This window comes from Penicillium brevicompactum (genome assembly GCF_028827555.1).
Source record: "Penicillium brevicompactum strain IBT 35665 chromosome Unknown utg000009l_segment0_segment0, whole genome shotgun sequence".
NCBI lineage: Eukaryota > Fungi > Ascomycota > Eurotiomycetes > Eurotiales > Aspergillaceae > Penicillium > Penicillium brevicompactum.
Genome location: NW_026623212.1, coordinates 1,425,984 through 1,448,603, shown reverse-complemented (window position 1 = coordinate 1,448,603; position 22,620 = coordinate 1,425,984). Strand labels below are relative to the sequence as shown.

Genomic DNA, 22,620 nt, shown 5'->3' with positions numbered 1-22,620 from the left:
TTTTCCTCTTTTTGTGTCTTTGGTGTATACCTCCGCATAGCTTTGTCTCCAGCGATGAACGAGGATCACGAATTTCATGACTGTGTACGGCCGAGGTGTTTTTATTTCCATTTTTTGCCCGCGCTGAGACGGCCTTCGGGCAAATGGGTGTTGTTGGCCGGCGTCGGATGCAGAGCGTGTTTATATATTTTTGACTCCGACTTTAACTTATATCACCAATTGACTACTAGTCTTGATTATGATTATGGATTATGGATTTTCTCCAGGGCTGCTCCCAAGTTTTCCACATAATGTCTGTAATCTGTACTCCGTACTCTCCAGGGCTGTACTCTGCCAAGGTGGATGTTCTTTGTCCTCGTCCATGTACGGAGTATGTATCAAGCATGGCACCTTGTGAGCCGAGATGCCGGTACCGGTACCGGAAAGGTCCCACGGATGTTCCTTATGCTCAGCTGTACCCGTGGACTCTAAGGGAACTGAATTATCATGTACGGAGTAGCAATGATCATGTACAAGATACTCCGTACTCGCAAATATCTGTTACCCCTAACTGAAGCAGAACCGGTATACTCCAAATGTGGCGGTGTGGCCGAATGCGGGAAATCAGGTGATATACTAAGTTTAGGAGCGGGTACAGGGTACCGGGAGTGCAGAGCAAATAGCCGCCCACAACCCCGTACCAAGTACCTTCTGGCCACGCTAGCGGCCCAAATCGGTCCACCCCCTCTTTTCGCGATAAGCAACTCAACGTCATACATATCCCTTTGGACACTGCAATGACGAGTGTACGTAGACTCCAGGGCTATACTGATGATTGATGTCCACACAGAATAGAAAATAATCAGTTGGGAACAAACATAGAGATTGATTTCAAAGACTCTTAAAATCTAGATTCTCTATCCATTCGGAGAGTTGGTGGCGACGCTGTTCCCAGGCACCCGTTTGACTCATCCGGCGCTTTCTAGCATTTTCATGAGGTGCTCGCGTCACTTCCTGACTAAGAAAGGCGCTTCGCCCCCTCATCTACATAAAGGCGATCTTTCCCCTCTGGCCACCTTTCCTTGTAAACTCACTCTTTGTGTTTCCTTCACTTCCGTATCTATTCATCATGCAGATCTTCGTTAAGACCCGTACGTCTCTCCCTCTGGTATTCCAGACACTCCCTCATCTTCCCCCTGTCTTACTCTCGCCACCCTGTTCCTGAACTCACCGTGCTGACCGATTCTAGTTACTGGCAAGACCATCACCCTTGAGGTCGAGTCCAGCGATACCATCGACAATGTCAAGTCCAAGATCCAGGACAAGGAGGGTATTCCTCCTGACCAGCAGCGCCTGATCTTTGCCGGCAAGCAGTTGGAGGATGGTCGCACTCTCTCCGACTACAACATCCAGAAGGAGTCTACTCTGCACCTTGTGCTCCGCCTGCGTGGTGGTATGCAGATCTGTACGTTACATTCACTTATCACCTTACCCGCTTACAGGTTACTAACAACCAGCGCAGTCGTCAAGACCCTGACCGGAAAGACCATCACTCTCGAGGTCGAGTCCTCCGACACCATCGATAATGTCAAGTCCAAGATTCAGGACAAGGAGGGTATCCCTCCTGACCAGCAGCGCCTGATCTTCGCCGGAAAGCAACTTGAGGACGGCCGTACCCTCTCCGACTACAACATCCAGAAGGAATCCACTCTCCACCTCGTCCTCCGTCTCCGTGGTGGTATGCAAATCTTCGTCAAGACACTCACCGGAAAGACCATCACACTGGAAGTCGAGTCCTCGGACACGATCGACAACGTCAAGTCCAAGATTCAAGATAAGGAGGGTATCCCTCCTGACCAGCAACGTCTCATTTTCGCCGGAAAGCAACTTGAAGATGGCCGCACCCTCTCCGATTACAACATCCAAAAGGAATCTACCCTCCACCTTGTCCTCCGTCTTCGTGGTGGTATGCAGATCTTCGTCAAGACTCTTACTGGAAAGACTATCACCCTCGAGGTTGAGAGCTCAGACACCATTGATAACGTGAAGTCCAAGATCCAAGACAAGGAGGGTATTCCTCCTGACCAGCAGCGTCTTATCTTCGCTGGTAAGCAGCTGGAGGACGGGCGCACTCTTTCTGATTACAACATTCAGAAGGAGAGTACTCTCCACCTTGTCCTTCGCCTCCGTGGCGGTCAGTAATTTTCTTCTTCTTTACGGGCTATGGTTTTGACTATGACCTGCATGGCGTTGGGTCGGTTTTTCGAGGCTGAGGTCTCTTGCTTTTGTTTTTGAGGATCTCCTCCATCTCTCTCATTCTTCGATTCTACCAATAGATAATTCTATGGAACCTTTTGCAGCTTTGCTGTGACCAAACATCTTTTCCATCGTACCCGTTGCCTTGACAATGGAGAACACTATATAGTAATTTTCCCTTTATTTACTCCGTACTCGTAGACGACAGCGCCTTGAAAGCGAAGTGAACATTTGAGCATGTTGTAGCCCATACATAGTGCATGCGAAAACCTCTTCATCGACTGTGTTCGTCTTTCTAGTATCGCCACAAATACGAGTGGCTAGATTTGCCTCTTTGCCACTCGCGTGTCAGGAACGAGGTGGCGCCAGATGACTTCGGGATGCGCAGGCCGATTTGTCGCCGTTGGATCATTACGTCAGCAGCGACATCCCCATCCTTATCGTTATCACAACTGCCTCTCGCGACCATTTGGAGCTCCGGAGGATGCGAGCCACCTAGTCGGGATGCCCGCCTACTTCTACCATCTTAGATTGCAGCTCTCAAACTCTGGCTCCAGCTCATCCTCCACTTTACAAACCGCCTGGGAGGCCCTTCAACCCTTCCAAAGTCGGCCTGCAAGCTCAACCGCATCACCGACCGAACACACCCCACCAACCCCAGAATACGCGCTCGCACATCACCAAAAGCTCTCCACCCGACAAACCCACACTCCACCTCGAACCCGCTCCATTGCCGGACCCGAGATCTGCACCGGTGAAGCCACACTCGCGCAAGACAAGCGCTTCGGCGCCATCACCATTGAGTCCATTAACATGGTTCCCCAAACCCATGAATCGGCGAAACGCTCAAAGCGGCCCGCCGCTGAGCCCGAGAACTTGGTAGCTGCAGGAATCGGCACTGAAATTCTTGGTGGGCTGCACACACGAGGTCGCTACATTCCTCTCGAAGGCGAAGTCGCAGATAGCGTCTGGGGAATTGTCCACCTATATCGCGACATACAGGAGACGCCATATCTGAATGACGAGGAATATCCCACACATCTAAAAGGCTCTGCTGCTGCGGCACGGCATCCTGCTGAACGGAGTCTACCAACGAGCAGCAAGGACCTTTCGTCATACCCGTTTCCCGCGCAAACCCCGGATGAGGATTGCAGGACGCTCTGTATTCTCGCTGTGCCTTCTTATCTGTCCCCACCAGACTTTCTGGGCTTCATGGGTGAGAAGACTATGGATGATGTTAGTCATTTCCGGATGATTAGAACTGCTCGTGCGAATCGGTATATGGTTCTCATGAAGTTCCGGAGTGGGAAGCAGGCAAGGGATTGGCAGAAGGAGTGGAACGGAAAGGTGTTCAATAGCATGGAACCGGAGACTTGTCACGTTGTATTTGTGAAAACGGTAGAGATACAGGTGGTTTCTGGTGATCCTGCTTTTTCACCTGCTGAACATGCCCATTTGCCTTCACCAAATCTTTCTACGCCAACTGGGCAGGCGACTTTAACGGGAAAACCTCTTGCTCCGCCTACACCTGCACTGGTTGAGCTACCCACGTGCCCTGTTTGTCTTGAGCGGATGGATGAGACTACGGGTTTACTGACGATCATCTGTCAGCACGTCTTTCACTGTACGTGTCTTCAAAAATGGAAGGGAAGTGGCTGTCCTGTGTGCCGGTACACGCAGGATGACATCCGCAAAAGCAACGCAGGCGTCAAGCTTGAAGAAGAGGCACAGGAATGCCATGTTTGTCACGCTGAAGAGAACCTCTGGGCTTGTTTGATCTGTGGGACAATCGGCTGTGGCCGCTATGACGGTGCGCATGCCTTTGAGCACTGGAAGGATACAGCCCATGCCTTCTCTATGGACCTCACATCCCAACGTGTCTGGGACTACGTGGGTGATGCCTACGTCCATCGTATCATCCAAAGCAAAACAGACGGCAAGCTCGTTGAACTGCCAGCGGCCGACCACAGCGCTCTCGACCCAGACTGGGGCGATGCAGTCCCTCGTGAAAAGCTGGAGAACATGAGTGTTGAATACACACATCTTCTCACTAGCCAACTGGAAAGCCAGCGTGCTTATTTTGAAGAAGTTGTAGAGCGTGCAGTGGATAAGGCATCGAAAGCCACTGCCGCTGCCGCGATTGCTGAAGAGAGTGCATCCAGTGCGGCTGGCCGTCTGGAGGAATTGCAATCAAAGTACGATATGATGACTATTGAGACATTCCCTTCACTTGAGCATGATCGTGCCAGGGCGGAAAAACGTGCCGAGAAGTTCGAGGCTCTGACTCGTTCATTCGAGAAAAAGTACCAAGAGGAACGCTCCATGAATCAAAATATGATGCTAAGACTGGATTTACTTGATAAAGAGGTCCAGGGGCTTAAAAGCTCGAATGCCGACCTCGCAGAACAGAATCGTGATCTCACCTTCTTCATCAGTGGTTCGCAGCGACTACAGGGACAGGGAGAAGAAGTTGAGCAGGGAACACTCAGTGTCCCTGACCCCCCGAAAAAGAACAAAAAGAAGGGAAAGAAGTGAGAGGCAAGTTCTTGTTTGTGGTTTTATCTTGTACATTAAGCGCATTACCCAAGTATCAATCGACTAAACGGCCAGGAATGAATAACATGAAATATACAATTCGAAACTCAGAATCGAAAACAGTGCAATGCTCATACAAGTTCTATAATATACAAAGGTCCAAACCTATCAACACACAGACACCTCTCAAACACCCTTCCTAACAGCCCAGAAGTAATTTCCATAATCCTCACTTCCAGGCACCATCTTCCACCCAAAGCCAGGGATATAAATCGCACCCACACACTTCCATTGCATACCCTTAACCTGCTCCGCACCCCCACGAACAACCCCCGTATCCGCAGCTCTCATAAGTCCCTCCTGCAACCAACCCTTCACCTCAGGCGGATTCACAAACTTACTCCACTCATGCGTTCCCCGCGGCACAACACCAATCGGCCACGGCGCCTCCGCAATAACCTGATTGAGAATGAATGAAGGAAGAGTCCTCGAAATCGTAGATCCAATCAACCAACCACCAGGCTTCAACGCCCGAAGACAATTACTCAAGAAGCTCAGCGGCGAACTAGTCTTCGGATCGATATGTTCGAGGACCTCGAAGAGTGTCACGACGTCGAATTGCGCTGACGTCTCAGACGTAGACGCAGACGCAGATGTAGATACAGGACCCGTCTTCGACGCAAGTACATCCTCCAGCGTCGTATTCAAGTATCGAAAGCGACTATCGCGCAAATGCGCGTGAACGGCCGGATCCAAGCGCGCGTGCTCGCGCGCCATATTAATGAGGTCCGTTGAGGGGTCGACTGCTGTCATTGAGGCTGCGCGAGTCGGTGTTGGAGCGGCGGACTGTGGTGTCGTGGGGATTGTTCGGGCTAGGGACTCTGCGAAGATGCCGCCGCCGCAGCCGATATCTAGGTAGTGGAGGGCTGCGGATGTGGGGTCTGGTTTTTGTTCGGTTGTTCCTTCGGCTAGGCAGGAGGCGATGAATTCGTGGCGGAGGGGGTTCATTAGGTGGAGGATTCGAGAGGGGCCCATTGGGTCCCACCAGGAGCTGGCGAGGCCTGAGAAGTGAGAGAGTTCGTCGGCTGAGACGGAGGTGTGTGTGCGGGTTTGGGATAGGTTGGGTTTTTGGGGAGTTTGGAATGGGGTGGAGAGTTTGGTGAGCTGTTTGGAGGGGCGTAGAGCTCGGGCGAGAGCTCGCCCTCTTATGGAGGCCATTTTTGGTCGTTTGTGTTTGGTTGGAGAGTTGGTTGGAGGAGGTTTGGGTGGTGTTGTTGGAGGTTGATTTTGGGCGGGGTTGGCAGTGTCTGTTGGATTGAAGGTCAATTCAGGTTCTAATTGAGCTTTGTTCGAGGATTTGAGATTTTACCTACCAGTAACGCGGATTATCTGAGAGAAACAAAAAGCGCTTGAAGATCATCAAATTGGAGAATCGCCGATGTCGAGACAAACATGCCAAGACCGTTTGACATGCGAGCTTCTACAACTGCGACTCTTCATAAACATTGGTCTATATAACTCCTCATGGTATCATAACACAATATCCCACATTAATGACTACATTCACCCCAAGAGACAATTCTGGAAACCCAGTTCTTGTGGTAGCGGATGAGGACCAGCCTCAGTCTGCTCAGCGCCATCATGAACCTCGATGTTCTCTATGCCACCTGAATTGTCCCAGATATTCTGACGAGACCAGGGGGCCAACTGGTCTGGTGCTGCAGTTCCCAGCATAGGGAGGAAGTTCCCAGTGGTGATGCTGCAGTCCAAGCCAAGCACGTTCTTACAACGCTCCAATAACGTCGGGAACAGATACGAAGGCGATCCACGAATCTGAGATAGCGTGTGGAGGATACCCCACAACAGCTCACTCGGATCAATTGTTGACTCGGCTAGGCGATGCACCGCTTTGGTTCCAAGAGACCGCGTCACGTCAGCGACCGAGACTCCCATGTCGAACAGCTTCTGTTCCTACACATCCAAAGTCAGCGATTGTCGATAGGGTTTCCTGGGTGAGGCTCACCATTCCAATACCGTGTGCATCGACTGCACCCTGTGATGCAGCTCCGATCACGCTCATGACAGCTTTGCCTACCATTACTGGCAGATGGAAAGGTAACACGGCATCGTCGCGCGAGCCAGGTTGTGTAGCATGGCTCATGGACAACTTCCACATCATTGCCTGTAGCCACTGTTGTGTGATCAAGATATCCACTTGCTGGATCTCAAGCACCCCATCTAGGGATATTGTTTTACACAGGCTTGACTGGATGGCTGAGGTTGGTGGCCTTTCCAAAATGCTGTCACCGCCACCAGCGGACACCCAGTCATAGAGATTCGGTGTGAGTTTCTCAAAGATGTTGATCAGGTTGATGAAACCATATGCGAGAATTGGATCTCCGGAGCAGAGAACTTGTGGCTTGTGAATCGAGCTGCGCAACATGACCGGTTTCGCCTGCTGAAGAGCGTATCCTCTGCACGAGATAGTTCAGCACTGGAGGATGTATCTAGTCTCCCTGTCGACGTACCTTTCTGTGATGAACAAAAGCCAGAACACTCTGCGCCTCTCCTCCGCCTCCTCGATCTCATAATCCGCATACGTCGATTCGCGGTGCAGCCCAAGGCTAAACGCAAACGAAGTGGCCTGGCACAGGAAAAACCACGCATGATCCTGCTTGTCCATATTTCCGTACGAAGCAAACAGAAAGAAAGAAGTCAAAAGACTCTCCGTCCCCAGGTCTTCCAGAATATCACAGTCGCCACGCGCCCTCACAGCCTCCGCCAAAAGTTCATCACCCGACATCAGCGACTGTCCATCACCCATGCGCAGTGCCGGGTCCGACACAGGCGCAGCACCATCCAACTTCAACTGGATATGCGTCGCTGCACATAGCGCAGCCAGGAACGCATATCTCCTCGCAGAAAGCCGTTCGGGCTGATCACAATCTAAGCGTAGTTGATCACCGCGCACAACGGGCATGATGGGAAACAAGTACTTGAGATAAACATTGACGTGGGCGAGAAGAATCTGTGGCGAAAGCCGTCGGGGGACATGCGCATACCCATTTGCAGATTCAACGGTAGAGTCTGTTCCGGGCGATGAGACGAGATCTGGCGGTGCGAGGTGGGCGAAAGTATCCGCGAAGTGGAACCGGGCATCTTGCAATCCGAACGGCGATATAGGCGAGTTGAATTCTGTATCGGGGTCTTGGTCTTGGTCTTTCTCAGAATGAGAATGAGCTCGAGATGGATGTATCGGGGCCAGGGGGTATAGAGTGCGGAATTTGGGCCCTTTGCGGCGGAGGACGTCGCTGTAGGAACATGAGAGGAGCAGACGTTGGCATTTATCGCATGGAAGTTCGCGGGAGCATTTGATCTTGCGCCGGCGACAATTATCGCATGCTTGTTTTGAGGCTTTGGGGTTCATGCTGTCTAGCTAGAGAGGATCATGGTAGGGTCCACGGGTATAGGAATATGCAGTGCGAGGGTAATGATTATCCTAAACGTTTAAACCTGGGGAAAGGCGCGGAGAGAACAGAACCCCGCAAGGCCCCTGCACTTGTCATATATGAACTCATTCTCATTTGCATCTTACAAGTTAGTCCATCCCTTCTCGGCCCGACTTCGCCCTGCGTCAACAGCCCCGCAGTCAGATCCGATCGTTCCTGGATGACCTTTCCAAGTCAGGTCTGTTCTTTTATTTCTTTTATTTCTGGTTATTCTGACATAGAGTCTTTGACCTCGGGATTAGCCATACCCTCAACAAGCCGAACATGTATATGCCCTCGGCTCGTAAGCGAGGACTTCTAATGCGCGGGCCGGGAGCATCAGCTAACAAGTCGGCACTAAGATGCGCGATTTTTCTGTTTCTGCGTTAACTTCAGTTAATCTGGGAAGTGGACACCGCTAACCTGGACTCTCCTCGCCTCTTTGACCCAATCAATTTCTTCACGGCACCTGGGCATTAGCTCCAATATCCTTCCTTGGCCGAGCCCACGTTTGTTTCGGGAAGCCGAGCGTACAGATGAACTTCAATTACCCTCAGCACCCTCAGCACCCTCAACAGCATCCATTGTGCCATGTTTGAAGCGTATAGTCCCGCCATGACCTTCGAGCGGAGACTAAAATTCCCCGAGGTTCCCGCGAGCTTCTCCAGAATTACTCCAGACTCCAGGTTTTGGAACCATCCATTTTACCGGGGCCTCTTGCTGGTTATAAACTTCTCCACTAAAACGAAAAGATTCACCGTGGCTTGGCACGAGGCTCTTGTTCTGCATTCTACATGAAATCATCACCTACACGAGAAGCTTCTTTTGCGCAGAACGGACATTCATCGGACGACTGACCAATCACAGAGCTGGAAGGCAATGATCGGCACTCCCTGCGTGGGGATGTGGGATTATCCCAATTATCATCTTCTGGACGGAGTACTCCGTACTTACTTTTGCTCACCTTGAAGCTATGACTGAATATGGACCCAGCTACAATTTCAAGCAAGACACTGTGGGACTATGCTCTGCATGGGTTCAACCTTGGAAGTTGTATGGGTGTACCGTGGTGTCTAATAAGGCAAGCTTTAGAATTGACGTCTTCGGTACGCAGCGATTATTACTAAATGTATCACCTAGCACCGCTTCTCTCTGCTACCATGTACGCCGTATGCCGTACTTCGTGCTTTGTGTGTACTCTGTACTCCCTACTTTGTACACCGTAAGGATTGCGCCCCGGGTCATGCGATGATGCTTTTTAGAGTCGCGACGCAAGGGATATAGAGGGACAACACCCAGCCCCAGCGTGAGCTTCAAATTGAGCCAACCCCGCAAGAACATTCAGCCCGGGAATGCTACTCGGAGAATCAACTCGGGGAATCAACGGAAATATTGATCGGGCATCGGTATGTCATCGGTTGCTCTTGCAGTCTGCCCCCGGCTTCCCTAAACTATAAAGACGGGCCGGGACATGCTTGTGCTTGCCCATATTACCTCCGCGATCATGTACAGCTTCACCAATCTGCTAACAGGGGCTTGCCTCCTGCCAGCAGCCTACGGTGCTTTCTCAACATCCGTTAAGCCTTCTCGCTCGAGCTCAACGGCGTCTTCGACTTCACCAGCATACTCTCAATTCACACTTGACGCTAGCGCAGATACCGGCGCCCAGTTGATTGCCAACATTGATGACCCCGAAGCCATCGATGCCCAGAAGGCTTGTCCGGGATACAAAGCGTCAAATGTGAAGGAGTCGGCTCGTGGATTGACCGCTACTCTGACGCTGGCCGGTGAAGCGTGCAATGCCTATGGAACTGATGTGGAGTCTCTGGACCTTTCTATTGACTATCTCGCCAACGACCGTCTAAACGTTCAGATCATTCCCACATACATTGATTCTTCCAACGCTTCTTGGTTTCTCTTGGACGAAAACACCGTCCCCCGTGCTAGTGCTGCGAAGTCTGCATCAAAGGAGGACAGTGATCTTGAAGTCACTTGGGCCAATGAGCCTTCTTTCCACTTCAAGGTGACTCGCAAGGCGACTGGCGATGCTATTTTCGATACCACCGGCTCGACTTTGGTGTATGAAAATCAATTTATTGAATTCGTGACTGCCTTGCCCAAGGACTACAACCTGTACGGTATTGGAGAGCACATCCAACAGTTCCGCCTCTTGGACAATCTGAACTTGACACTATATGCGTCGGACAGCGCAGACCCCATTGACCAGTGAGTTTGGCATTGAGACTAATCCTTCACATCAGACAAATTTGGTTCTTCAATGCTTACCATCTGCCCAGAAATATCTACGGGTCTCATCCTTTCTACCTGGACACCCGATACTACGAAGTCAATGAGCAGGGTGAACATACACTTGTTGCCAGCGACAAAGCAGACCAATCCAAGGACTATGTTTCCTACTCGCATGGCGTTTTCTCCCGAAACGCACATGGCCAAGATATATTGACCAAGCCCGAGTCCCTAAAGTGGCGCACTCTGGGTGGTAGCATTGATCTTACGTTCTACTCCGGTCCCAGTCAGGCGGATGTCACCAAGAACTACCAATTGAGTACGATCGGCTTGCCTGCATTGCAGCAGTACTTCACTCTTGGATTCCACCAGTGCCGCTGGGGTTATAACAACTGGACTGAACTCGAAAGCGTTGTATCCAACTTTGAGAAGTTTGGAATTCCACTCGAGACAATTTGGTAAGTTGTTCTACCAAGCCTTCCAAGCAAAATTCTTACCATTTCAGGAACGATATCGACTATATGCATGGTTATCGGGACTTTGAGAACGACAACAACCGCTACCCGTACAGCGAGGGCGAAGAATTCCTGGAAAAGCTGCACGCGAGCGGTCGTCATTACGTTCCCATCGTCGATTCTGCTCTGTATATTCCCAACCCCAACAACGCGTCGGATGCGTAAGTTTCCTGATCCCCTGTAGGGGCTTTTTGCTAATGATGTCGATACAGCTATGATACTTACACTCGAGGACACAAGGACGATGTCTTCATTAAGAATCCCGATGGAAGCGAGTATATTGGAGCCGTTTGGCCTGGCTACACGGTCTTCCCTGACTGGCACAACCCCAAGACCAACGAATTCTGGGCCGACGAGATTGTGGCATACCACAAAAAGATAGCTATTGATGGTATCTGGATTGACATGAGTGAAGTCTCCTCGTTCTGTGTCGGAAGCTGCGGCTCTGGCAACCTGAGCTTGAACCCATCCCACGGGCCTTTCGCCTTGCCTGGGGAGCCCACTAATGTGATCTACGATTACCCCGAAGGATTTGAGTTGACCAACAAGACCGAAGCTGAAGCTGCCGCATCGGCTTCATCTAGCCAAGCTGCTGCTATTGCCACTGGCTCATCTTCCGCTTCCTACCTGCGCACTACACCCACTCCTGGGGTGCGTAATGTGAACTACCCTCCCTACGTTATCAACAACGATCAGGAGGGTCATGATCTCAACTCGCATGCGGTAGCCACGAATGCCACTCATTTCGATGGTGTCCAGGAATACGACGTTCACAACCTCTTCGGCCATGGAATTCTTAACGCCACTTACCATGGTCTGTTGAAGGTCGACGAAAACAAGCGTCCTTTCATTATCGGCCGCTCAACCTTTGCTGGCTCTGGCAAATGGGCCGGTCACTGGGGTGGTGACAACTATTCGAAGTGGGCTTACATGTTCTTCTCCATCCCACAAGCCCTGTCGTTCTCTCTATTCGGTATCCCCATGTTCGGAGTCGATACCTGCGGCTTCAATGGAAACTCTGATGAAGAGCTCTGCAACCGTTGGATGCAGCTTTCTGCTTTCTTCCCCTTCTACCGAAACCACAACACTCTCTCCTCCATCCCGCAGGAGCCTTACGTCTGGAGCTCAGTCATTGACTCTACCAAGACGGCCATGAACATCCGATACGCCATTCTTCCCTACTTCTACACTCTCTTCCACGAAGCCCACACCACTGGTTCAACCGTTATGCGTGCCCTGGCCTGGGAATTCCCCAACGACCCCTCTCTCGCCTCCGTAGATACCCAGTTCCTACTTGGTCCCTCCATCATGGTTGTTCCCGTGCTTGCACCCCAAGTTGACACCGTCCAGGGTGTCTTCCCAGGTCTCAAGAACGGTGAAGTTTGGTACGACTGGTACACCCAGACGGCAGTGGATGCTAAGCCTGGTGTTAACACCACCCTCCCCGCTCCTCTGGGTCACATCCCTGTCTTTGTGCGCGGTGGCAGCGTCCTCCCCATGCAAGAGCCCAAGCTCACTACCAAGGAGTCTCGCAGTAGTCCGTGGTCCCTGCTTACGGCACTCAGCGGTAATGGCACAGCTTCCGGCTCCGTCCATCTCGATGACGGCGAGAGCAATGTTCCCGAGAAGAGTCTTGATGTCGTTTTCAGTGCTGAGGCGTCTACCCTGAGCGCCAAGGCAGATGGTGATTGGAAAGAGTTCAACTCTCTTGCTAGCGTCACTGTTCTGGGTGTCGCAAAGGAGCCTAGTGCCGTCCAGTTCAACGGCGGGGCCATTCCTGCATCATCTGTGCAGTACAATGCTACTTCGCACGTTTTGGCTGTTAGCGGCTTGGATAAGCTGACTGAATTTGGTGCTTTCACCGAGGATTGGACTTTGAAGTGGTGAGACATTGGACAGAATGTGGAGTCTTGACAAAGATTTCATTCCCTCGAGTACACTCTCTTTCAAGCTCACTTTGTATATCTTTACGAATCCGAAGTATTCTTTCTGCTTTGTTTCCTTTGACACCAAGGCTATATTGTACAAGAAAAGACACTTAGAAAGACACGTACTTGAAATATACTCTAAAGGATAGGTATCAAAGAGACCTAAGGATGCCCACGGTCACTCCGTAGACTTAATGCCAAATAGGAAATTGTTGCATCAGACATACTGGAATTAACCCTGGCCGCCATAGACCTGCGTAGGCGTTTTCATGGATCCCGGTCGCATTCTTAATCAAACCAGACTAGATCCCGATCCCCGATCAAGTGGCCCAGTCTCGGCCCGAATCAAAAACCCACTCCAGGGCTGCCCGGATGGCGGTAGCATCATCTCGGTATCGCTTTCATAGCCCTTTCAAGTCCATGGTAAGATTTAAGTGCCCAGGTAATGCAGTAGTCTTACAAAATCAAGCACTAATTGCGGAAAGCATTCGATGAAATCCCTCCTTGGACCCCAATACCACCCCCGACCTATAGGTCGGGCAAAATAAACCGATCGGCACATTGAAGAGCCAATTATCACTCGGAGACGCCGTTGTAACCACATAGCGAAACTAGAAAGTTGGGGTCCAAGACCCTTTTTGCGACCGCTGATTTGGCGCTCGTCTCAGGGGCTCCGCTGACAGGGATGTCTAATTTCCCACATGCAGATGCTGAAGGATTTTATGCAGACTTGATATTCTAAGGGTCTTGCTGTAAAACTAGAACTGAGGTATTTTAAATGTGGTTCTGTAGATTACTGTCACTAAATTTTATTGGAGGGCTATACATCAGACCATGATGTTCAAGTCGATTGTTACATTCCTTTCAATATATTTGTTGGGGGCGGACATGGCGAGCGGAGATCGAACAGGTTTCTATGCAAGCGTGTGTTTCATTGGTTTGGGGGCTGTGGTAGCTTTGTGCTGTCTGTGTTTTCGGATGGCAGGTTTCGATGATGATTGGCTTCGCTGGACCTCTTCATCTACAGTATGTACAATATCGGATATTTTGCTATATAGAAGCCCCTTGCCCCTTGCTGCAACGACATTTGCCAAAGTATCTCGTCTTCCAAGTCACTATTCTTTGTTACTGCAGTGTTCCGTCAACCGCATATACAGCATGGTTCTTATGCGCTTTGCCTGGCTTGCAGGCTTAATTGCGTCTGCTATTGCTGCGACTCCTGACCAGTGGCGCTCGCAGTCAATCTACTTCCTCCTCACCGATCGCTTTGCTCATACTGATGGCTCGACTACTGCGAAATGTGATTCTAGCATGGGAGTATGGTATTTCGGGTTTACAATATGGGTGCGAAAGTGGCTAATGTTTAACTTGTAGAGATACTGCGGTGGTACCTGGCAAGGAATTATCAAAAAGGTTGGCAGCTCTGTCAGGTACTGAGTTTACCCCTACTAATACTCTACAATAGCTGGACTATATTCAAGGAATGGGCTTCACAGCCATCTGGATCACCCCCGTGACTGCCCAGTTGACCGAGGTTACCCCATACGGCGATCCCTATCACGGTTACTGGCAGCAGGATATGTGAGTGACAATGCACATATGCATACTGCAGCCCAACTAACTGTTCATGCAGCTATGGTCTCAACTCACACTACGGCACAGCGGATGATCTGAAGGAACTTGCATCGGAACTGCACAAACGCGGCATGTACTTGATGGTCGACGTGGTTGCCAATCACATGGTCAGTCAAAACCCCCTCAACGCATGAGAGCTAAACTAAAGCTTGCCGAATATAGGGCTACGACGGTTCAAGCACCGAAATCAACTATGCCGAGTTCAATCCTTTCAATAACAAGAAGTATTTCCACCCCTATTGCAAAGTCGACAACTACAACGATCAATCCAACGTTCAGAATTGCTGGCTCGGTGACACCACTGTCTCTCTGGCAGATCTGAAGACAGAGCGCAATGATGTCAAGCAAATGTGGTACGACTGGGTTGGATCTCTGGTTTCCAACTACTCGAGTGAGTTTCTTTTTCCCCATTTCTGCTGCTGTGAATATAGTATTTCTGTTCATTGCTGATACTTAACAGTTGATGGTCTCCGCATTGACACCGTGAGACATGTCCAGAAAGACTTTTGGCCTGATTACAACAAAGCCGCTGGTGTCTACTGTGTAGGTGAAGTTTTCGATGGCGATGTCGATTACACGTGCCCATACCAGGAAGTTTTGGATGGCGTCCTGAACTACCCAATGTAAGATGCATTCACCTTGATGATTCGGAAACCATGAAATAGATCTAACCCTCCGATCTCAGTTACTTCCCCCTTCTCAAGGCATTCAGCTCCGTGAAGGGAAACATCAAAAATCTCTATAACATGATCAACACGGTGAAGTCGAAATGCGCGGACTCGACACTCTTGGGAACATTCGTTGAAAACCACGACAACCCTCGCTTTGCCTCGTAAGTGAAGCTCGGCATTCTTGATCTGACAGGATTTGTGCGTGAGTGCTGACAGAATCGCTTTTCAAAATTCAGTTATACCGATGATATGTCCCTTGCGAAGAACGCTGCCACCTTTACCATCATGGCAGACGGAATCCCAATCATCTACGCCGGACAGGAGCAGCACTACAAGGGAGGCAGCGATCCCAACAACCGCGAAGCTACATGGCTGTCTGGGTACAACACAGATAGCCCATTGTATAAGCTGATTGGCAAGGCGAACGCTGTCCGCAACCAGGCCATCTTCGCAAGTGACAGGTACTTGACTTACAAGGTATGTTTCCAATTTCTCACTCGAATGGAATATTTAAGTGAGCAAAACAAGAGCATCAAGCTAATTCGCATTGTTAGAACTACCCTATCTACCAAGACGACAGCACTATTGCCATGCGCAAGGGCTTTGACAACTCACAGACAATCACGGTTCTGTCGAACCTCGGCTCTGGTGGAAACTCGTACTCGCTTTCTCTGCCTAACACGGGATACAAGGCCGGTACTAAGCTGACCGAGGTCATTACGTGCTCTACCGTTACAGTTGACGCCAATGGAAAGGTACCTGTGTCCATGGCGGGTGGAGAGCCGAGAATTTTCTATCCCACTTCTTTGATCGGGCCCAATTTGTGCTCCTAGACTCTAGAGATGGAAGGTCCTGACATGTTTAGCTATGTCTTGGCTTAATTTTACCAGAACCTTGGAATATTCTCAAGTATTCCACGCGGGTGTACATGTACATGAAATTGCTACCATTGCCAAATGCTGCTTCTTTGAACATATGGACCACATTCATAAACAAAGAAAGTCTCATTCAACATCATTCAATTCTCTTTTTTCCTTTTCATTTCGAGTTCCCACGGTCTTGCTTTTTGTACTCCGGTGCTACCTAAATCCACCAGGGACATACACCTTGCACCCAGATGATCCCATGAATATGTACTCAATAAATCATTGCATCTCCATCACCAGGCAAAACCACCAACTCCATTAAATGTGTATCAAAAAGCAATATCCCCGTACGCGCTCCGTGACTACCCCTTATAAATCCATCACCAATCATGTAGTTGCCTTGGCACCAATCCAACAGGCATAGCCCCACCAATAACAGGAGCAGAGTGTTGAAACAAGCCCGGAGTCTCAAAGGACGCTTGTGAAATTGGCTGCGAAGCGAATCCAGGCATCAATTGTTGAAGACAGTCATAACCCTCGACGAGCGAGTCCAGCGCCTGAGAAGCTGGCATAAGCTGTGAAAGATCCATGCCAGCCCTGGAATGATGTGTTCCGAATATTGGCACGCCCTTGACCTCTGTAGGCGAAGAGTTCTCTGAAACAACAGTCGAAGCTTCCGAATAGCGGCGCTGCACTTCGCCAAGTATACATGCAATGCGGTAGGAGAGGTTGTCTCCGCTTGGCGCGAGGTGTAGCATGAAGCCCCGGACCTGATTAATCAGGGGGTCAGAGAGGTTGTAGTCGCACAGTGTGAGAGCTGCGTATCCAACGATGAAGTATATGTGGTCGATCAGAGCTGGAGCGGATGAAAATCGTGTCTGGAGGAATCGTGATATTATTAGGCGGGCATTACCGCAAATCTCTGGAATGAGACGGTCGCTATCAAGTTGGATTCTGGCTGCGGTGCGGTGCAGGAGGAGTTGACAAAACCATAGATTTAGCTCGAGGGTAGAATCGTCGTTGTTTGCTTGTGGTTTGTTAGTTGGGGATTTTGAATGGTTGCGGCGATACTCACTGAATAGATGTGCCCATTCCACCTTCCAGCGCTCGATCTCTTCATACTCGGGCTCGGCAAATTGGATACGGTGTGGACTGTGTTGTAACTTGAGGGATATACGGTAGAGTTGGATCTCTGCAACGATTCGTCCGTCTTCTGTAGTGGCGCCTGCGTGTTCCAGAATCCGGGGGCATTGGTCGATGTATTGTGGCTGAATGTTGACGGCGCGGCCATTTGCGAGAGCCGAGCTGGAGCTCGGTGTTAGCTTTGGTTTTCAGAAGGATTCTGGATACTTCTTACTGTAGTTGGGTGATGCAGAGGGTATTCCACAATCGCATTTGAGAGATAAGTTCGTCGCAGTTGGGATTATCTCCCGGCAAGGTGTTGAGGAAGTTGAAAGAAATGAGAGCATGGTTGATCGAGATCCCGCTCAGCAACCAATCATCCATCAGTCCTTCTTTGTTGACAGAGGTGGAATAAAGGCAAAGCAAAGTCAATGCTCGGAGCATGTCCATTGTCAAAGGTGGGGGTTTCCACAACATCTTCGTCACGGTATGCTGTACATGAAGTGAAATATCGCGGGCAGTCTGTTGTGGAAAGCCAGGGAGATAACGGGATGCTAGAAGACATGCAATGTTGAAAAGCAGAGTGTTGTGTTGGATACTGGACGAGTGATCGATCGAGACCCAGTGACCGAAATATTCAACAAAGCTATCAATATTGTTAGCGGTGAGATCTTTCCCCTCAAGTGTTGAGAGAACATACAATTCAATCATTTTCACACAGATTTTGGAGTCCACAATACCCTGAGTGACAATATCTCCAAGGATATCAGCATCGGTGGAGAACTGATCTCTCTCCCCAAAGCACTCCACTTGCAAGTCCCGAATGAGTTGTGCCGGTTTTATAGGATATAACGAAGATGACACACTGTCACCCGAGCCAGTTCCATCTATGCTGTTGCTTCTGGCCTGCGACTCGAAGCTGCTCGACATATTGGGGGTGCGGTTCACCATCTGCCGCATAAGATGGATCATCTCCCCCATGCCACGCTCCAGTGAGACAAGCCGTTCCTCTATTGAGGGGATAGCGGCACCAGCATCCGACCAGGTCGACGCATTATCCTGAAAACGATCAGTTGTCTCCGGTAGCTCGCACTCCAGCCTGTGGGATACGAATACGCGGTCAGTTCCAGCTCAGGACACGAGTTCCGGGATTTCCGAGGTAATTCCGGCATGTGATAAGCACAGCATGACAGGACACACCTCAGAGATAAACAGCGGCGACAAGCATGGCCACGCGGGTCGACATCACAGCGAGTCTTGAGCTTGCGGCAGGTGTTACAGGCAGTCATTGATCGTCGGATACGCCCTTTGGGTCTCAGATCTTGACCAGCGACCGAATCAATTCTGCCGCCATCCTCGGGGTTGATGTGGCTCTTAGTTCCCCAGGACATGGTACTATTTGGAGGGTCGGTTCTCGTCATTGCATTGGGCGTGAAAGGGATGGTGTGAATGTACTGGTTTAAGGGATCATCTATGTCGAATAGGAAAGGATGGAAGATTGAAAAGAAGAAGATCAATGATCAACAATTGGACCCTTCTAAAGCCAAGTCTTAAAGCCTGAAGATCACTTCATCGCTATCAGGGAGATCCAAGCCTTATAATAGCGGATCGCTGGTCCGAGTGAACGCTGGTAGCCAATTGCGACAAGTGGCCGATGATTGACGATATCGAGACCGCCTGCGCAGGTACATTTGAGCCCGTTCATGGTGGACCTGGGGTAATCGAAAGTGCACCCACCAATCCGAATATCTCCCGGAGGCTTCTAGAAAGGTAATGTTGGCCGGTGCAGACTTTCGAGGAGAGGGGTTGATAGTCATGTATTGGCTATAACCCCCGCCCAAAATCCCCGACGTGAACCGTAGGAGAGGGGGCAAGTGGCACAATCTTGCTCGTATGCTCAATTAGTTCGGTTGCTTTGAGTTCTCGACTTGCTCATCTTATTCTACTAAGGTTCAACTACAATCAAACGTTCCTTTCATTTTCTCCTATCTTGAAACAGGCTCTTTTATTTGCTTTTTTTTGTTCGTCGGAGATATCCGCCATATGAACTTACTGTAATCTAAGTGGTTTTTTTTGCAATCACTTCGCTAATTTGACTATTAAGTGGGGAGGGAAGAGGATCCAAGTGGGGAGAGTTAACAGGCAGAACAAAAGAATCCGAATTCATTGGCTAACATGTGCAATTGTCTCAAAGTAAATGGCTATCGGGATTGGAGCGTCGAACCAATGTGACATCGTAACTTTTTAGCCCCGGTTAACGACGGGTCTCTTGCTGGTTAATGCATTAGTGTCCCCCCCTTTTAGCTCTGCCCGACTGCTACTCCTGAGAGTTCTTGATATCGCACTTTTCAAGGTTCAAGCCGTGCTTTTTGGCTAAGCGAAAGCATATTCCAAGGTCCATCTGGGTGTTGCCGGATATTTGTTCGCCTCATTTGACAGCGCCGATCGGGATGGACGGGAACGAAAATCCCCCTCGATCGGCCCCAAACGATTCAGCCATGTACAATGTCAAGCCCTGTACTCCGTACTCCGTAACTACCTACGCCGTAGATTGCTAATCGCGCCATGCTAAGTGGCAATGCGGATGAATATATAGCAGTCGCCCGAGCCATCCTTTTCCCTGCATATGAAGGGCTCCACTCTTAAGGAGAGGCAATATAACTTTCATGCACGCGGCTAACTGCCTGCCCTTCTGGGTGTAGTGTTCTTTCGTCTTCACGGAAATCTCGAGCAAACCTTGGAACAAGCGGTCAATCCCCCTCGGTCCAATATACGACTTGGGATCCGATGACTTTGTCTGAATTTTGGCATTTCTTGGCTTGTTGAATTCCTGGGGTGATCGACCACTGGCCCACAGCCGTTGCCAACGAGTCCCATATGTGCATCCACCCCCAGCTTGCTTGTTATCATCCCCATCTTGGACTATCTGGTCCGAGCTATCTTCGCTTAATTTCTTGATTGCGTAACAAAAACCTACCTGCCAAGTATGGCATAGGGGCTGGGAGCGATCAAGCTATGCCCAGTCATGATGCCTGCGTTCCATGCGCGTTGAATACCTAGTCACTGTGCATCAACGTGGGAACTTTCTTTTGTGGCTGAGGTGCCAACCTTGATGTATTTGGGTCAGTATATGGTGTTTACAACTGTGGCACGTCAATCAGCCATGGCTTTACACATGTCAGCCTGGCGGGTGTAGAAGGAAGCCTCAAACCTACAATACTTCTAGAACCCGTCGATCACTTCAATATGCTTTGCATGATCCTGAGAAAGTTAAATAGACGCTTTCCGGCGGAGGGCAGACAATTGAGCAAGCTTTGGTCACGGCGTGTGTAAAAGCCACAACCCGTCTCTAGTCGTGACGTCGATAAACTCGCGAAAATCGAGAACGCAGTATCGTGACCAGCCAAGTCCTCTCTGAGTTCGAACTTTGGTTGGCTGACAGGTTATGTGCTCGTTGTCCCTCTTCCGAGGTCCTTCTCTGCGGCTTCCTTGCAGGGCCGTCTGACTGCATGTCTCCAATGAGCGAGCTCCATGGCGCCACGGGCTTCTCATCTGAATTAGATATCCGAGTCTGGTGCATAGTTCCCAAAATGGCCCCAAGCCCCATTCAGAGCTCACTAGTCACGCTGATAATGGTTCGGCTCGGGGATGCGCAACATGAGGGCGCTGCGAGTGTATATAGTCATGTTTCAGAGATAAGGATCTTTCTGAGTAAATTTCCGCAGGTGTTGACATGTCATTTTGTCAAATTGTGTCTTTTTCTGAAAAAAGATGCCTCGGTGCCATATCTTTGGTGGAAAAAGACAGGGCATGTACCGCTCCCGGGCCCAACGTTCGAAATAACTCTAGGTCAGGCCTACCTTTATTGGGCTGAGAGACGCTACCCGTTTAGCTTACTGCACCTCTCTTTTGGTGGTACTTGTGCAATTCAAGCTCGGTCAAAAATTCCCCAAGTGGCGGGCAGTCTCACTATCAACCAGACAGCAGGATTGCAGGGGTCTGGAAATCTCATTTGGATGAAGTGAATGGTCAACCAATTTGATCAAGCTCGATCAAGGCCGATAAGATTGACATGGGGCAGGCCGAAAGCATATGCCTAGACTGCGGGCTATGCATTGCTGTGGATCTGCCCCGAGCATAAGACCCCTAAGCGCGGGGACTGTGCAGCCCTGGGGCTCAGGCCTGTCTAGCACTAGCTCCCGCTGGTCTCACCCCTTTCTCTCCCCAGTACTCCGTACGTGAAGTTTGGTGTATTGCGCTTCTCTTGTTTCCCCCCTTTTCCCATCTTCCTCTTCTCCTTCTTCTCGCGTTGTCATTCACAGTCCGCAGCCTAAGCTTAGAAAAGCTGGATCTTAAAGCCCGTGGCTCCTGTGCCTCAAAGGTTGAATATCTCTATCCATGGACCTGCTTTTACAGGATATCAAGCTGTTCTCTCGGTGCTAGCTAGTCACATCCACAATTGTCGTCAAACAAACATCATGCTATCCAACCCTCCTTCCGGTTCACGCTACCTGTTGTCCGCGGGACCCATGTCAATATTCTGCGCTCTTTTACCCGTGGAGCTGGTATGCTCATGTTCGCAAAAACTAATTGCGTGTCACAATGATGAATTGCATTGTCTATCTATCTATGTGAGTGAAAAGCATGCAAAAAAATTGACCGACGCAGGGATCGAACCTGCAATCTCTTGATTCGTAGTCAAGCGCCTTGCCATTGGGCCAGCCGGCCGATGTAAAGTGGGGCTCGAAGGTCCCGCACTCGCGGCTCAAAGGCCCGTGCCATTAGGCTACCGGGGCTTCTGATAGAAGATTTGGCAGACTTCGGCTATATCAGTACTGCACAAGGAATACAATATATCTCCTTCAGTTTCGGAGTGCTATGCAACCAAGATGACTCTGCAGAGGCTTTTGCCCAAGCCCAGTGGCTGATACCCACCAATCTGCAGTCGTACGGAGGGTCAATGACGGATCCTGGATTGCTTCTCTTTTTTTAATGGTTTCGTTTCTTTCTTTTCGAGGTAGCCATTTCAATCCCCGGCGGTTTGGTTCTCACCCGAGAGGCGTAGATACTCATATGAAAACAAAGCGATGGCTGCACCAAAGCAGGAGGAAGGATATTGGGAGAGTAAAAATTCCTACCCAGGCAGGTAAACACACTGATCCTTGAATCACCAAATACTAGATTTATTTGATGTTCCTATCCCAGCTACGATATCTTGATGAAAGGCTCCATTAGACGGGAGGAAGTTATCAGCATAACAGGTGAGGAATATGAGAGCTGGATGGCAACAAGAATGAACGGCAGGGCCTGAATATTCAAAACTCTGTAAGTCTGCACAATGGACTTCAGCACATGGCGATATATATCAAGGAATATAA

At 50.0% G+C, this 22,620-nt stretch overlaps 6 protein-coding genes across 6 annotated transcripts; 3 read left to right on the top strand and 3 right to left on the bottom strand.

The window, feature by feature from the left end:
* Positions 1 to 2,604: 2,604 nt before the first annotated feature.
* N7506_011991 (putative RING and UBP finger domain protein) lies at positions 2,605 to 4,770 on the top strand (the record flags this gene model as incomplete). The annotated part of the gene is made up of 1 exon (XM_056961282.1): positions 2,605 to 4,770. The coding sequence occupies one exon, from the start codon at positions 2,605 to 2,607 to the stop codon at positions 4,768 to 4,770; it is 2,166 nt and encodes a 721-aa protein (XP_056805816.1).
* Positions 4,771 to 4,956: 186 nt separating this feature from the next.
* On the bottom strand, positions 4,957 to 5,988 carry N7506_011990 (3-demethylubiquinone-9 3-methyltransferase; the record flags this gene model as incomplete). Its single annotated transcript, XM_056961281.1, has 1 exon — positions 4,957 to 5,988. The coding sequence occupies one exon, from the start codon at positions 5,986 to 5,988 to the stop codon at positions 4,957 to 4,959; it is 1,032 nt and encodes a 343-aa protein (XP_056805815.1).
* A 345-nt stretch (positions 5,989 to 6,333) lies between these two features.
* N7506_011989 (putative C6 transcription factor (AmyR)) lies at positions 6,334 to 8,197 on the bottom strand (the record flags this gene model as incomplete). The annotated part of the gene is made up of 3 exons (XM_056961280.1): positions 6,334 to 6,741; positions 6,794 to 7,244; positions 7,299 to 8,197. 3 exons carry the CDS (start codon positions 8,195 to 8,197, stop codon positions 6,334 to 6,336), a joined length of 1,758 nt encoding a protein of 585 aa, XP_056805814.1.
* A 1,565-nt stretch (positions 8,198 to 9,762) lies between these two features.
* N7506_011988 (glycoside hydrolase family 31 protein) lies at positions 9,763 to 12,907 on the top strand (the record flags this gene model as incomplete). The annotated part of the gene is made up of 4 exons (XM_056961279.1): positions 9,763 to 10,484; positions 10,520 to 10,963; positions 11,011 to 11,181; positions 11,233 to 12,907. The coding sequence occupies 4 exons, from the start codon at positions 9,763 to 9,765 to the stop codon at positions 12,905 to 12,907; spliced, it is 3,012 nt and encodes a 1,003-aa protein (XP_056805813.1).
* Positions 12,908 to 14,106: 1,199 nt separating this feature from the next.
* Positions 14,107 to 16,087, top strand: N7506_011987 (alpha-amylase; the record flags this gene model as incomplete). Its single annotated transcript, XM_056961278.1, has 9 exons — positions 14,107 to 14,265; positions 14,323 to 14,361; positions 14,414 to 14,529; positions 14,582 to 14,690; positions 14,746 to 14,974; positions 15,044 to 15,206; positions 15,269 to 15,415; positions 15,491 to 15,731; positions 15,809 to 16,087. 9 exons carry the CDS (start codon positions 14,107 to 14,109, stop codon positions 16,085 to 16,087), a joined length of 1,482 nt encoding a protein of 493 aa, XP_056805812.1.
* A 413-nt stretch (positions 16,088 to 16,500) lies between these two features.
* N7506_011986 (uncharacterized protein) lies at positions 16,501 to 18,663 on the bottom strand (the record flags this gene model as incomplete). The annotated part of the gene is made up of 3 exons (XM_056961277.1): positions 16,501 to 17,425; positions 17,478 to 18,341; positions 18,443 to 18,663. 3 exons carry the CDS (start codon positions 18,661 to 18,663, stop codon positions 16,501 to 16,503), a joined length of 2,010 nt encoding a protein of 669 aa, XP_056805811.1.
* Positions 18,664 to 22,620: the final 3,957 nt, after the last annotated feature.